At 41.4% G+C, this 14,914-nt stretch overlaps 1 protein-coding gene across 3 annotated transcripts in view; it reads left to right on the top strand.

Annotated features, from left to right (window-relative positions):
- The window catches only part of Kif15 (kinesin family member 15), a 54,336-nt gene that overhangs the window by 23,248 nt on the left and 16,174 nt on the right, over positions 1-14,914 (top strand). For all 3 annotated transcript variants that reach the window (XM_041677150.1, XM_041677149.1, XM_041677148.1), the window contains 13 exons: positions 926-1,002; positions 1,205-1,414; positions 2,214-2,391; positions 3,925-4,066; positions 4,947-5,088; positions 5,799-5,996; positions 7,686-7,793; positions 8,215-8,320; positions 9,568-9,733; positions 11,031-11,181; positions 11,340-11,425; positions 12,533-12,602; positions 13,821-13,907. In XM_041677150.1, the coding sequence (XP_041533084.1) occupies positions 926-1,002; positions 1,205-1,414; positions 2,214-2,391; positions 3,925-4,066; positions 4,947-5,088; positions 5,799-5,996; positions 7,686-7,793; positions 8,215-8,320; positions 9,568-9,733; positions 11,031-11,181; positions 11,340-11,425; positions 12,533-12,602; positions 13,821-13,907 (1,721 nt within the window). The remainder of the gene's footprint in view (positions 1-925; positions 1,003-1,204; positions 1,415-2,213; positions 2,392-3,924; positions 4,067-4,946; positions 5,089-5,798; positions 5,997-7,685; positions 7,794-8,214; positions 8,321-9,567; positions 9,734-11,030; positions 11,182-11,339; positions 11,426-12,532; positions 12,603-13,820; positions 13,908-14,914) is intronic.

The following is a 14,914-nucleotide window of genomic DNA, read 5'->3' as shown; positions in this document are numbered from 1 at the left end:
CAAAAATAATAGCTAGTAGAATTAACTTGAGATCTATAAAACTGTAAGAAAAAATATCTGGGACTGGGAATATGTTTTGATAGTAGAACACTTGCTAGGCATGTGTGAGGCCTAGGCTTGATTTCCAGTACTTTATAAGACGAAACCAGCAAGCAAAAAATAAAGAGCATGCATTCTTATAATAATATAGAGTATGCGTTGGTATAATAATATGGAGTACGCGTTGGTATAATAATATAGAGTACGCATTGGTATAATAATATAGAGTACGCATTGGTAAAATAATATAGAGTACGCGTTGATATAATAATATAGAGTACGTGTTGGTATAATAATATAGAGTATGCGTTGGTATAATAATATAGAGTACGCGTTGCTATAATAATATAGGGTGTGCGTTGGTATAATATAGAGTATACGTTGGTATAATAATATAGAGTACGCATTGGAATAATAATATAAGCATAGTCTGTGTACCTGATTCCCAGAACTCAGGGAGCTGAGGCAAGGTGGTTAGATTTAGACTAGCCTAGGCTACAGAATGAGTTTTTTAGGCCAGCCCCTACTACAGAGCTATAGACAAAGACAATAAATAAATAAGAGTTTGCATTAGGCTGGAGGGACTGTGTTCTCCTCCAGGTGCTGTACGAGCTCCGGTGGCTCATGCCTCTAAGTCCAGCATTTGAGAGGCTAAGGCAGGATTGCCAGGCGTTCAAGACCAACCTGGGCTACAGTTTTTAAAACAACGCACTTCCAATTCTTTCAGCACATGTATTTATGCTAAGTAAATAATGAGAAACGTGTTTTCTTTGTAGAACAGCCTGTTTGCTGAGAGAGTTAGCATGAAATTGGTCACCAGTGAGAGTTGGCAGAAATAAAGTCTTAGTTTTGACAAATGGACATGTTTCTTATTTTCCCTTTTTAGACAAAGAGAAGACTAACTACATAGAACATTTCCTGGAAGCAATGCTATTCTTTAAGAAATCTGAGCAGGAAAAGAAGGTAGGAGACAGAAAGAGATCCGGGACATTTTGGACTTTGCTGTCGTGTTGGTTTTCATCATTTCAGGGAGTGACACAAAGCACCAGATGTGAAGGAAAGGGCTTCGTGCCTTTGAGTTTGGAGTTGGTGCTCCCTGCCGGGTTCATGAGAATAGGAAAGCTAAATTAATTTTCATATTTAACTGAATCATTATTTTTTTAAGTCTCTGGCAGAAAAAATTACCCAACTAGAAGACCTCACGCTCAAAAAGGAAAAGTTTATTCAGTCTAATAAAATGATCGTGAAATTCCGCGAGGACCAGATAATGCGTCTAGAGAGGCTGCAGAAGGAGGCCCGGGGACTCTTCCTGCCTGAGGAGCAGGACCGTCTGTTGTCGGAGCTGAGGGACGAGATCCAGACTCTGCGAGAACAAGTGAGTGCAAGCTGCTGCTGCATCCCTAGGGAGGAGCTCTAGGGCATGTGTGCAGTCTTCTCCAGCAGCTTGTTCTGTTGTACCGTGAGCTTAACTGGCAGTGTGAGCTGCATGATTTCCTCTCCCTTTTCCAAGTCTGCAGCTGAAGACAGAAGGAAAGGCAGTGCCTTGGGCTCTGCAGCAGCGGTCCTTACCCCAGCCTCCGCAGAGCTGAGCTTTTCAGGGGGCTCCTTTTCTCTAGATAGGATGAGTTTCACGAGGCACCCAATTTGAAAACCAAAATAAATTTTTTGTGTCCAATATATTTAATACATGTCCAATCAATGGATAAATATTTTTACTTCCATTTTTTTATATGCTTTTCTGCACTTTGCTAGTTAATGTATTTTGGAGGGCAAATTTAATCTTAATAGACATGAATTTTCCTTATTCTCCCACCTCTTTTTAAAGATTTATTTATTGTATTTTCTGTGTATGGGTGTTTTGCTTGCATATATGTCTATGTACCATGTGCTTCCGTGGTACCTGAGGAAGCCAGCAGAGGGTGTTGCCTATCCTGGAACTGGAATTACAGCCGTGTGGGTGCTGCAAGTTAAACCCAGGTTCTCTGAAAAAGCAGTCAGTGTTTTTAACTGCTGAGACATCTCTCTACCCCCTTACTCCTTTTATTTATTTATTTTTCTGTGCTGGAGATCAACCCAGAGCCTTTCGCATGCTAGGCTCTGAATGGCTTTTAGAGAGACCAGTTCCTTAGGACATTTTGTGAACACACGATGTGTGTGATTTCTCAATGTCACAGGTGGAGCACCACCCCAGAGTTGCAAAGTATGCTATGGAAAATCATTCCCTCCGGGAAGAGAACAGAAGACTGAAGTTATTAGAGCCTGTGAGAAGAGCCCACGAAATGGATGCCCAGTCTATTGCGAGACTAGAACAGGCTTTCTCTGAAGTGTCTAGCAAAGAGAACAACGACAGAGGTAAGAAGCGATGTGAGAAGGGGCTGTGGAGCACTGGCTGCTCCTCCAGAGGACCCAAGTTCAATTCCAAGTACCCATGTGGGAGCTTAGACTGTCTATATCTTCATTCTTACAGAGAATGATGCTCTCTTCTGGCTTCCATGGGCACCAGGCATACATGTGGTGCACAGACACACATAAAGAAAAACACACATGCACATAGGATAAAAAAAAAAAACCTGAAGAATCTATGGGATTGGAAAGATAATGTCAGTAAGGTGTTTGCTGTATTAACACGAGGAGAGAACTGGGATTCTCTGGTTAGCCAGCCTAGCCTATTAGGAAAACTGTTAAGCCATTTAGAGACCTCTTTTTTGGTGAATGGCTCCTGAGGGAAAAGACTTGAGGCTGCTTTCTGGTCTGCACATGGCTCACACACACAGACAGAGAAAGAGGAAAGAACATTTATAGCAGGATGTGCAGGTGATACACACCTGGAATCCAAGCACTCAGGAGGCTGAGGCTGGGGGATAGGAAGTTCTAGGCTAACCTGGGCTATGAAGTAAGACCTACTCCCACCACAGAAAACAAAAAATGCCGCTGACGGAGCTCTATCCCTAGTCGCTTCTCTTGTTTTTCATTTTATCTATCATCTGTCTCTTTATCTACTTTAGACTTACTGAGACAGGGTTTCTCTGTGTGTCTGTAGCTGTCCTGGAACTCACTCTATAGATCAGGCTAGCCTTGAACTCAGAGATCTGCCTTCCTCTGCGTCTGAGTGCTGGGTGTAAATGTGTGTGCTCCCGCTGCCCAGCTCTTTTGCTTGTTTGGTTTTTTTCTTCTTGCTTTTTCCATTTCCCTTGTCTAAGTCTTTTGTTACTCAGTTATGACTTAGTCAAAGAATATTCACAATTATTTGCCTGTGGAGAAACTCAAGATTTTATATGCAAAATAAGGATTATCCTTGTTATCATTTTCTCTTCTAAATAATTGATTGCCTGGGGGCTGGAGAGATGGCTCAGTGATTAAGAGCATTGCCTGCTCTTCCAAAGGTCCTGAGTTCAATTCCCGGCAACCACATGGTGGCTCACAACCATCTGTAATGAGGCCTGGTGCCCTCTTCTGACCTGCAAACATACACACAGACAGAGTATTGTATAAATAATAAATAAACAAATTTTAATAACAAAAAAATAATTGATTGCCTGTTCACAGTGGCCAATAGCACCGATTTTTACAAGTTCAGCTGTGCTAGTGTTTCTCTGTCTAGCACAAACATGTTTTTCTTTAGTCTCCTAGGGAATAGCTTGTCGCCTTCATTACACTTCTCCATCCTGTGGTTTCTGAATCTCGCACATAACTTGTAGTGCCCTTGTGGTACACTGCCGCATCCTGTGCCTCCTGCTGACATCTGTGTTCTCACATTTCTAGGACACACCTTCCGATCCATTTCTTATTTATCCTCGTGCCTCAAAACAAACCTGGAAGAGAGCGTAGAAAAATGTTTTCTCATTTTTTGTCTTTCAAAGATTGAAGTGGTTTCCTTCTTAACAGGTCTGCAAGGATTTTCTCCCAAAGCACTGAAAGAACCAAATTTCTTCGTAAACACTGAGAAGTTAAAAGCACAGCTCCTGCAAATTCAGACAGAGCTAAATAACTCAAAGCAAGAATATGAAGAGTTCAAAGAGCTAACTCGGTAAAGTGCAAGCACACATGCTCATCCCCCATTTTCTTAATACTTTCTATTAATAACCAATAATTTGGCATGTTACTTTACATATGAGACTTTTAGCAACTAATTTGAAGAAGCGCTTTTTCTTGTAGCTCTTTGCTATGTGTTGATAGTCGGTCATGCAAGTGTTTTGAGCAGTGCTCACCTGGAATGTCAGTTGAACTTTAGAGTAAGTTCATCTCATTACCAAATTTAAATCACAGCTACACACTAAATTGAGATTCCTTTTAGAAATTATAGATTTAGGGGCTGGAGAGATGGCTCAGAGGTTAAGAGCACTGGCTGCTCTTCCAGAGGATCCAGGTTCAATTCCCAGCACCCACATGGCAGCTCACAACTGTCTGTAATTCCAGTTGCAGGGAATCTGACATTCTCACAGACGTGTATGCAGGCAAAACACCAATGAACATAAAATAAAAATAAGTTTTAAAAAAAGAAAAAGAAATTATAGATTTATTAATACTCTTATTTGATTCACATTGTATAAAAGGATAAACTATGTTGATATTATAATCAAAGTTAATACTAGCCTAAAATATAGAAAAGTGTTAATTTTGAAAGTAACAGTATCCTGACATGAACGTGAGATCTACGAGAGCATAAACTGCAATGTACTTAAGAATGTCTGTCACTGGGCAGGGGTGGCGCACGCCTTTAACCCCAGCACTCGGGAGGCAAGAGGCAGGTCGATCTCAGTGAGTTGGAGGCCAGCCTGGTCTACAGAGTAGTTCCAGGACAGCCAGGACTGTTACATAGAGAAACCCTGTCTCAAAAAATCATTAAAAAAGAAATGTTTGACATTATTGATTATCTGAAGCAACTAAGTCTTAACAACTTCTATTAGGAAAAAGCAGGTAGAACTGGAATCTGAGCTTCAGTCTTTGCAAAAAGCAAACCTCAATCTTGAAAACCTTTTGGAAGCAACGAAAGCCTGCAAGCGCCAGGAAGTTTCCCAGCTGAATAGAATTCATGCCGAAACACTTAAGGTGAGTCATTGGTGCTTCTGTTTACACTAGACACGTCTCTTTTATTAATAAGGGTTATTTCTAAACACAGATTGCAGAACACCCTAGTGTTAGACTCCAGTGACAAGGTCAAGGAGGAAGAATAAAACATTTGAGATCAAATTCGACTTTAGACTTGTTTCCTGACATCTGCACACACACCTCTCTCTTTCTGTGTCTTTCTTTCTTTCTGTCTGTCTGTCTTTCTTCCTATTTTTGTTCTTTTTGAGGCAGGATCTCATGATAGCTTAGACTGTCTTCAAACTCACTCTGTAACCTGGGTTGGCCTTGAACTTTTGATTTTCCTGTCTCTACCCCTATGAGTAATTGTCTTACAGGCATGTGCCATCATGTCCACTTTGCAATTTAATTTGCTTTTTGTAAAAAGATGTGTCTTAGGCCAGGCGTGGCAGCGCAGGCCTTTAGTAGGATGCAGAGGCAACCATCACAAATCCTGATATTACAGTCATACATAACCATGCCCAGCTTCAAGTTCCATTTTTTAAACTTTATTTACATGCAACTATATTGACTGATGGGTTTATTTCCAGTTGGTCATTTCTACCCAGTGCTTCAAGAACGCATCTTTTTTTGATTAATTGATTAATAAAACTTGAATTTTTTTCTAGTCGTAAAGTCTCTAGATATTTTCCTTCATATTAGTGATTCTTTCCATAATGATTGTTCTGTAGACAATTACCACTCCAACAAAAGCTTATTTACACTGTTCAAAACTGGCCACAAAGTCAAGCCCTGAGGTGGGGAACTTCGGCTTCCTGTACACACAGAATTCCAGCAGTTCAGACAACGATATATTAAATGAGCCAGTGCCACCTGAAATGAGTGAACAAGCTTTGGAGGCGCTCTCTGAAGAGCTTCGAACTGTGCAGGTAATACTTTAATTTTAGGAAAAATTAACTGAATGTTCATTTAAATAAACTCCCTATAATTTTTTCGATTAGCTTTTCGAGACAGGTTTCCATGTATAGCACTCCTGGCTGTCCTCAAACTCGCTCTGTAGGCCAGGCTGTCCTCAAACACACAGAGCTCCTCCTGCCTCTGCCTTCCGAGTGCTGGGATTGAAGGTGTGCACACCACTGCTCAGCTGTTCCTTTTCATTTTTATGTTTGCATATAGAAAAGTTTCTGTTCTGATTTCTTTTTAAGTTCTATTTTATTTATTTATTTTTTCCTTCTTCTTTTTCTTTTTGGTTTTTCAAGACAGGATTTATCTGTAGCTTTGGAGCCTGTCCTGGAACTTGCTCTTTAGACCAGGTTGGCCTCAAACTCACAGAGATCCTCCTGCCTCTGCCTCTTGAGTGCTGGGATTAAAGGTGTGCTCCACCACGGCTCGGCTTATTTCTTATTCTTGAGCAAATTGTTATATAGATCAAATTTTAGGGAGGTTTTAATGTACTTTTTAATGTACTTGAAATAATGTGAGATTTGATTACATTGGGATCCTACTAATTTGTTAATTAAATTATACCCCTTTGTCCAGGAAAACTTGAAATAGATATCCCAAATCTGAATTTTTTTTTTTCCTGTTGCAGGCCAGAGAGGCCTTTGTGATGAAATAAGCCCGAGGAAGCATCTTAAAAGACTCTAGAGGGGGGCTGGAGAGATGGCTCAGTGGGTAAGAGCACTGACTTCTCTTCCAGCCTACCTGGACTCTGTTCCCAGCACCCACATGACAGGTCACTGTTATTTCAGTTCTGGGAACCCTATGCCCTTTCTTAGACAAACATGTAAGCAAAACACCAATTCACATAAAATTAAAATAAATTGGTTTTCATAAAAGAATTATTAAAAAGTCTCTAGAGGGTTCATTGATTATGTCTGAAGTTTAAAAAGTTATGTAGAGGCCTTTATAATTTATTTCATACATTTTTATATACATATATGTGTGTATATAGAATACATATATAATTACCAACCAAGCCATCTATCCAACGCTTTTATTTATTTGTTTATTTATATATTTTCGGGGGGGAGTGTTTCCAGACATGGTTTCCCTGTTCAGACTGGCCTTGAACTCAGAGATCTGACTGCCTCTGCCTCCCTAGTACTGCGATTAAATACATACTCTGCCATACTAGCTAGGGCTCTGTAATTTAATTCTGGGTTGAATATTAGCCACTTTTCTTTGTGTTTGAATTTATCCATTTTGATCATTCACAGACATAACTTTGAACATGTGTATAATCAGAACAGCCTTGAAGTTTCCTGCCTCCAGCAGTCCTTTGCTATGTTTGCTTCTGCAAGGGTTTGAGTTTATTTTGCTTTGGTTTTTTTGTCTCTTTAATCAAAAAGAAATCAGGCAGGAGAGTTCTCTCAGCAGTTAGGCTGCTTTTTAGAGTACCTAGGTTCAATTCCCAGCACCCACCCAGTGGCTTACAACTTCCTGATATTCGAGCTGCAGATGCTCCAGCCCCCTCTTCTGCACCTGTGGGCACTGGGCATGCACTTGGTACTCAGATGTGCATTCACGCAAAACCCCCGTCCCTAAAACTTTTATAAAATTAATAGTTTTGAAGTTCTATGAAAGGCCTTTTTGATGACTGCAGTGTATTGATGCAGGAACAACTGAGCGCTCTTCAAGTCAAGCTGGACGAAGAAGAGCACAAAAACCTGAAACTTCAGCAGACTGTTGACAAATTGGAGCACCACTCTACACAGATGCAGGAGGTGAGGGTCTGAGCGCAGCCACAGGAGGCTGAGAGAGTGCTGTGAGATGGGGCATCCCATCCCTACCTTAGGAGTTCTTTTCATTTTTCCTTAGTAAATTTATAGTCAGACCCATTGCCCTCCAAAACACTGCCAGATAAAAATTCCCTTACCGAGCACTAGTGAACATTCTGAACCCTCTGCTAGTGAGACAGACATTCATTGTCTTTGAATCACTTAGTACACAAGTGGACGGTTTGTTTAAAGACATCAGAATGGGTCTGTCCACATCTTACGCTGATCTTGGATTGTGTCGGTCATTTCATTATCGTTCGTCTTGTTTTGTCTTGTCATTGCCTTTAAAGCTAGACATTAAATACAGAAACGCATGACTTGCATTGCTTTAGCATACTTTTCTAGGATGTTCACTTTTTTCCCAAAGCTTTTTTCATCAGAAAGAAGTGATTGGACCAAACAGCAACAAGACTATCTTGCACAGTTGAATGACCTTGAAAAACAGCTTCAGGATACTCACACTAAGAACGACTGTAAGTCTGGACAGTGAGGACACTAGCTCAGTATTTTTTTTTGATCATTTAAATGAACTTTTTTTTCTATTATAAGGGGTTGCTTATTTTGTTGTTAGATAATTGATATTGAATTTTCATGGTAAAGGTATAATAAATAAAATAGGTTATAAGACAATTTTCTTCAAGATTACTTACAAATAAACATTACGAGTGTTTACTAAAGTTTATCTAAGAGCTGGGAGATGGCTCCATTGCCTCATGAGTTTGAGGACCTGAAATCAGAACCTAGAACCCACATGAAAAGCTGGGCATCTGTTATCCCAGTGATGTCAAGATGGAGGGCAAGACGAGCAGATCTCAGCTCTCTGGGCAGCTAACCTGGCCCACGTCGGGAAGCTCTAGGCCAGTGAAAGACTCTGTCCAACAAAAGGGGGAAAGTGCCCGAGCACTGATGTCCACATCTGTGAAGTGTCTCCTTTGAAAGCTGGGTTGCGCTAATGTTGACAAAGTAAAGCAGAAATTATTTATATACATTTCTAGGTGTGGGTGTCACTCCTACTTTTTTCAGTTTATTTTTCTCTTTATCAAAACATTTTCAGATAAGCCAGAAAATCCAGGACTTAGGTGAATTCAGGAGATTCAGAAGTTCAAAGTCATCCTTGGCTGCACAGCAAATTGGAGATTGGCCTGGGATGCATGAGACCCTGTCTCCAAAATATTTTCGGTAGTTTGCAGTAGCTCTAGTTTTAAGTTGGAGTTTCCCTTTGAGACTAGAAGTGTCTAACCCATGTTGAAAAACTCTGGTATATTACTAAGCATTTTCAACAGCTAAGAGTACATTGGTTCAGATAGTTAAATATCATGAGTTTTTCTTACACTAATAGTATTGTTGCATGTTCTACAAGAAAAAAGTTCTTAAAATGTCAAGTGACCTAAAAACGAGGAACAGATGTTAAGCTTTTCTGTTTGAGCAGCAGTGTCGGAACAGCTGGGTGGTATCCCATGCCTGTAATTCCAGCACTCAGGAAGTAGAAGCAGGAAGGCGAGGAGCTCAGGGCTATCCTTGCTACACAGTAAAAGTAAGGCCAGCTTGGGGCAAAAGAAATGGAGGTGCAGCCATGAACTAAGGTGAGGAGGAAAGTGAGATCTTAGTGTTTAGTGCTCATTTGTCGATGCTTGTCTTGGCGATGGTGAGGTCATATTTATTTGCCTGCTTTATACAAGGTAAAGGAACCTGTTGAGAGCTTGATTTCTTTGATTTCCAGTTTTGAAATGTGAGGTCCATGACCTACGAATCGTTCTTCACTCCGCTGACAAAGAACTTTCTGTAGTGAAACTGGAGTACAGCGCGCTCAAAGAGAGCCAAGAAAAAGAACTAAACCAGCTTTCTGAAAGACACGTGCAGGCTCAGCTTCAGCTGGACAACACCAGGTAGACCTGTTCTCTTTGTTGTTATCAACACTACTTGAAGTATTAGAAGCCCAACACACACTGCATAAGCCAGTAGCATTGTAATTTATTAATAATTTATTACAAGTTCACTGTGTTTTTTATATCCAGTTGACTTCATTATAAACTGGCTTTGAGATTTTTTTTTTAATTTAGTTGGGGGGTGGTGCAGGGGCGGGTTGTTCAAGACAGGGTTTCTCTGCGTAACAGCCCTGGCTGTCCTGAAACTCACTCTGTAGACCAGGCTGTCCTTGTTTTTCCGAGACAAGCTCTCACTATGTAGCTTTGGCTAGTCTGGAACTCATTCTGCTTCCTGAGTGCTGGTATTAAAGGCATATGCCACCACGTCTGACCTAACCTCATTAAATCTTAATTTCCTTTGTTTATTTGAGGCTAGAACTAGATCAGAAATGTAAAGGATCTACCGAGCTATGTATGCATTTTGTGCTAAATTAAAAGCAGTGATTATCCCAGTGATACTGGTCAAAATGTAGTTGTTCTGAGTGTCTGTTTCTACAGTGAGCCAAACCAGGCTGCTTATTCCCCGACACTCAGTGACTGCTCGTGCTTCTGGATGGTAGAGCACAGCACTGCCTCCTTGTCAGCATTGTCTGTACCGTGAAATACATGCACAGGTCCTCTCTCAGCCTACTTCTTCATTCTCTTTGTAAGGTGCTGCTTCTGCCCTCCTTCATTGCACAGGAGAGGGTTCTGCATCTGGATAGCTCTGTGTCGGCCAGGACATCTATCTTGCATAGTTCAGAGATGAGATTATTGGTTCTCTTTTGGATGACTGCTGGATGCTGCATAAGAAGCAGTGTGTTGGGAAAGGAGCAAGGGGGTGTAACTGAACAAGCAACAAGTAGTTCTTCTCTGGGGTTATAATCTCTCTTGGTTAGGAAGAAGCCACAGATTCTATTATAACATCTTCCTAGACTTTGTCATAAATGGCTGGGGTTGAATTTTTGACAAATCATGAAAATTAATAAGTGGCTAGTGCATAACTAGAAGCACTCAAGTGAACCTCGATTGTCAGCTAACTAATAAATCTCCAGCCAGTTAGCCACATGAGCAAGGATGTGGAGGAGATGCTTCAGGGTGACACTCCCTTTCCATCATGTCTTCTGCTAGTGGTGCTCACATGAGTACCGAGGGCATTCCACACCAGACCGACAGCTCTCTGTTAAATGCCAATGGTTCTGATAGACAAACCTGAACTTGAGAAAATCTGACTCTTAGAAGCAGATGTTCATACTTTCCGTTTATCTTGCTGGTAAAGATTAGAAAATGAAAAGCTGCTCAAGAGCCAAGCCTGCCTGCAGGATTCCTACGATAACTTACAAGAAGTAATGAAATTTGAAATTGACCAACTTTCAAAAAAACTCCAGAGCTGCAAACAAGAAAATGAAACTTTGAAGTCTGATCTTCATGTAAGTGATGGGCATTGTTGTAACTGGTGGCTGTCTCCTGCATCTGTGGTTCCTGTCCATGTCCTCTAACTTCCTGTACCAATCGCAGTGCTTGATGTTTGATAGCCGCCTGATGCTCATAGCTGCCGCTTCAAGCCTAATCTACAATTGTCTTTTAGAATTTGATGGAACTTTTGGATGCAGAAAAAGAACGCAACAACAAATTATCATTACAGTTTGAAGAAGATAAAGAGAATAGCTCCAAGTGAGTGCTGTTGATTCTTCCCATTGATGAGAAGATTGTTCAATACTGCATTCTTTATCTCGCTTTGGGGGACTTTAGGGTCTCACTGTTAGCGTAGGCTGGCCTTAAACCTGCAGTCCTCCTGCCTGGGTCTCCCGTGTGCTGGAAATACAGACTTGCACCACTGTGCACAGCTTTCAACTTGTGGTTTTCTCATTACCACCCTATGGAGAGTTATTTTCAGTTGGGGCTGTAGCTAACTGGGGGTGATGCTTCTACGCTAGTAGCTGATGGTGATCGGAGTCAGGCCATCTGTAAGTAAGTCACAGTATGAGCTAAATGACTAATTATCCTTTTGTTTGTTTTGTTGTTTTGGGGTGAGTTGGTTGGTTAGTTGCTTTTTTTGTTTTGGATTTTTGAGACAGGGTCTCCCTATGTAGTCATGCATTACCTGGAACTCATAGAGATTCACCTGCCTGCCTCTGCTTCCTGAGTGCTGGGATTAATATACACCACACCAGGCTTCTGACTATCCTTTTATTTCTGGGGGGTAGGGGGTGACTTTTACTTTTTTCCCCCAGACTCTCATTAGGTCTCTCCCTCTCTCCAAGTTCTTTTTCTTTCTATTTCAGTGAGTCTGTCAGTAATCTCATGATCACACTAGGGAGAATAGCTATTTTTCAATTTCTATTTATAGTGTTAGTTATGACTATTCTTGGTCCTGATACACAGTGAAGGCAGAACATGCCACCTAGCAGGGATATAGTAGGGATATGCTAGCATTTAGACAGAGCCAGTAAACCAGGTCTGTGCCGTAGGTGCTCGAATGCACAGAGTGAACCAGTAAAGGAGACATCCCCTGTGGTCATGGACCTCACGTTCTCTCTCAGAGAGGTGGCAGTAAATACTGTGTGCTGTGTTTGGGTTATCACACTGAAGAGAAGTAAAGAACTGTGGTACAAAAATAATTCCTTATTAAACATTGTTACCAAATACATTCGGCTTTCTGCCCTCCTTGGGGATATGCTCTCTAACCCAGGATTTGCTGGTAAACTTCATTTGCGTGGTATTTATCTCTTCTGGGCATGCACACTCAGTTCATGTTTCCTTAATTTTTTTTTTCTCTAGAGAAATCTTAAAAGTTCTAGAGGCTGTGCGTCAGGAGAAACAGAAAGAGATGGCCAAATGTGAGCAGCAGGTGAGATTTTATTCTTACTTAATTATCCTAGAATTTGGAATTTGTAAATTTTATTTCTGAACTCTAAAGAAGAAAGTGTTTCTGCTTTCAGTGTTAGAAATCACTAATAAAAATTTTGACTAGGGTGTTTTGTTTTGTTTTTTGTTAAGATTTAGACTTAGGGGGCTGGAGAGATGGCTCAGCGGTTAAGAGCATTGCCTGCTCTTCCAAAGGTCCTGAGTTCAATTCCCGGCAACCACATGGTGGCTCACAACTCACCTGTAATGAGGTCTGGTGCCCTCTTCTGGCCTGCAGGCATATACGCGGACAGACTATTGTATACATAATAAATAAATAAATAAATATTAAAAATAATAATTAAAATAATATTATTTTTAAAAAAAAAAAAAAAAAAAGATTTAGACTTAGACTTCTGCCACTGAGGTGCATCCCTAGACCTTATTTGTTTCGTTTGTTGTTTGTTCCTGAGACAGGGCATCTCTGTAACCCTGGCTGGCCTGGAACTAGCTATGTGGATCACACTGGTCTTCAGCGCAGAGTGCTGCAATTAAAGGCACGTGTCGCCACACTTGGCCACCCTTGGTTTTTGAGACAGGGTCACACTGTGGCTACCCTGAAATGCATGTTACAACCCACGTTTTCCCTGAACTCAGACCCTCCTAGCCCTGCCTTCCAAGCACTTGGATTTGTGCATGCAGTAGGAATCTGTTTCTGTTAGTATTTTTAATTTTCCTTTATTATTGCTGTGCACCCCGTCGTGTGTGTGTGTGTGTGTGTGTGTGTGTGTGTGTCTATCTGTCTGTCTGTGTAGCTCAGAGGACAACTACTCCCAATCTCACCAACTCTTTCTGACTCTCAGGTGGCTATAATGAGAGCTGCTGGGCTCACTTAGTAGAAACCACAAAACCACTCCAGGCCTTGTTAGTGCAGACTCTGTAATGTGCAAAGTAATTATCAGCCTGTTTTGTTGTTTTTAAATGTGTGTGATTGAATTATTTTCTTTTTTTTTTTTTCTTTTTTTTTTTTTTTTTTGGTTTTTCGAGACAGGGTTTCTCTGTGGTTTTGGAGCCTGTCCTGGAACTAGCTCTTGTAGACCAGGCTGGTCTCGAACTCACAGAGATTTGCCTGCCTCTGCCTCCCAAGTGCTGGGATTAAAGGCGTGCGCCACCACCGCCCGGCAATTGAATTATTTTCTAAGACTGTTTGTTTTCCCCACAGATGGCAAAAGTACAGAAATTAGAAGAAAGCTTGCTTGCTACTGAAAACGTGATCAGTTCTCTGGAAAAGTCTAGAGATTCGGACAAGGTAGATAAAGTTTGAGTTTTATACTTCTACATTTTGTTTATTTTGGGTGTTGTATGTTTAGTTTTAGAGCCCTGATCTCTCTGTGTAGCCCTTCCTGACTTTGAAATCACAATCCTTTTACCTGAGTATCTGGGATACAGGTGCATCATTCCTGTCTCCTGAACTATTTCTTACCTCAGGATGACTTACAGACTGGTCCATGTACATTTGAGGCACTTTTTTTTTCGTTAAAACAAAGTCTCACTGTATAATCCTGAATGGCTTGGAACTTACGATATAGACCAGACTGGCCTCAGACTCACAGAGATCCCCCTGTCTTTGCCTCCTTCGCACTGAGACTGCGTGTACACCAGCATGTCAGCGTACACTGTTCCTCTACACACGCCAGCATGTCAGCGTACACTGTTCCTCTACACACGCCGGCATGTCAGCGTACACTGTTCCTCTACACACGCCGGCATGTCAGCGTACACTGTCCCTCTACACACGCCGGCATGTCAGCGTACACTGTCCCTCTACACACGCCAGCATGTCAGCGTACACTGTCCCTCTACACACGCCGGCATGTCAGCGTACACTGTTCCTCTACACACGCCGGCATGTCAGCGTACACTGTTCCTCTACACACGCCGGCATGTCAGCGTACACTGTTTCTCTACACACGCCAGCATGTCAGCGTACACTGTTCCTCTACACACGCCGGCATGTCAGTGTACACTGTTCCTCTACACACGCCGGCATGTCAGCGTACACTGTTCCTCTACACACGCCAGCATGTCAGCGTACACTGTTCCTCTAGAGGCTTATGAAACACCTCGTTCTTTCAGCTAGAATTCCGCTTTGACGCTGACACATTTTTACTGACAATAAGCTCATGACACACAGTCTCAGTCCTATTGTTGGCTTCATCAGAATAATAAAAGTGGTATGTCTGTCCAAATATAAAAATGAACATAACAGTCTACACCTAGCATATCAGGTCTTAGGAGATAGAGGCAAGAAGGGTA

Source organism: Microtus oregoni, unplaced genomic scaffold (genome assembly GCF_018167655.1).
Source record: "Microtus oregoni isolate MIOR12 unplaced genomic scaffold, Mior012 000028F_ref0000031, whole genome shotgun sequence".
In the NCBI taxonomy this organism is placed as follows: Eukaryota; Metazoa; Chordata; class Mammalia; order Rodentia; family Cricetidae; genus Microtus; species Microtus oregoni.
Note: the sequence above shows the minus strand (reverse complement) of the source record. Positions and strands in the feature narration are given on the sequence as shown.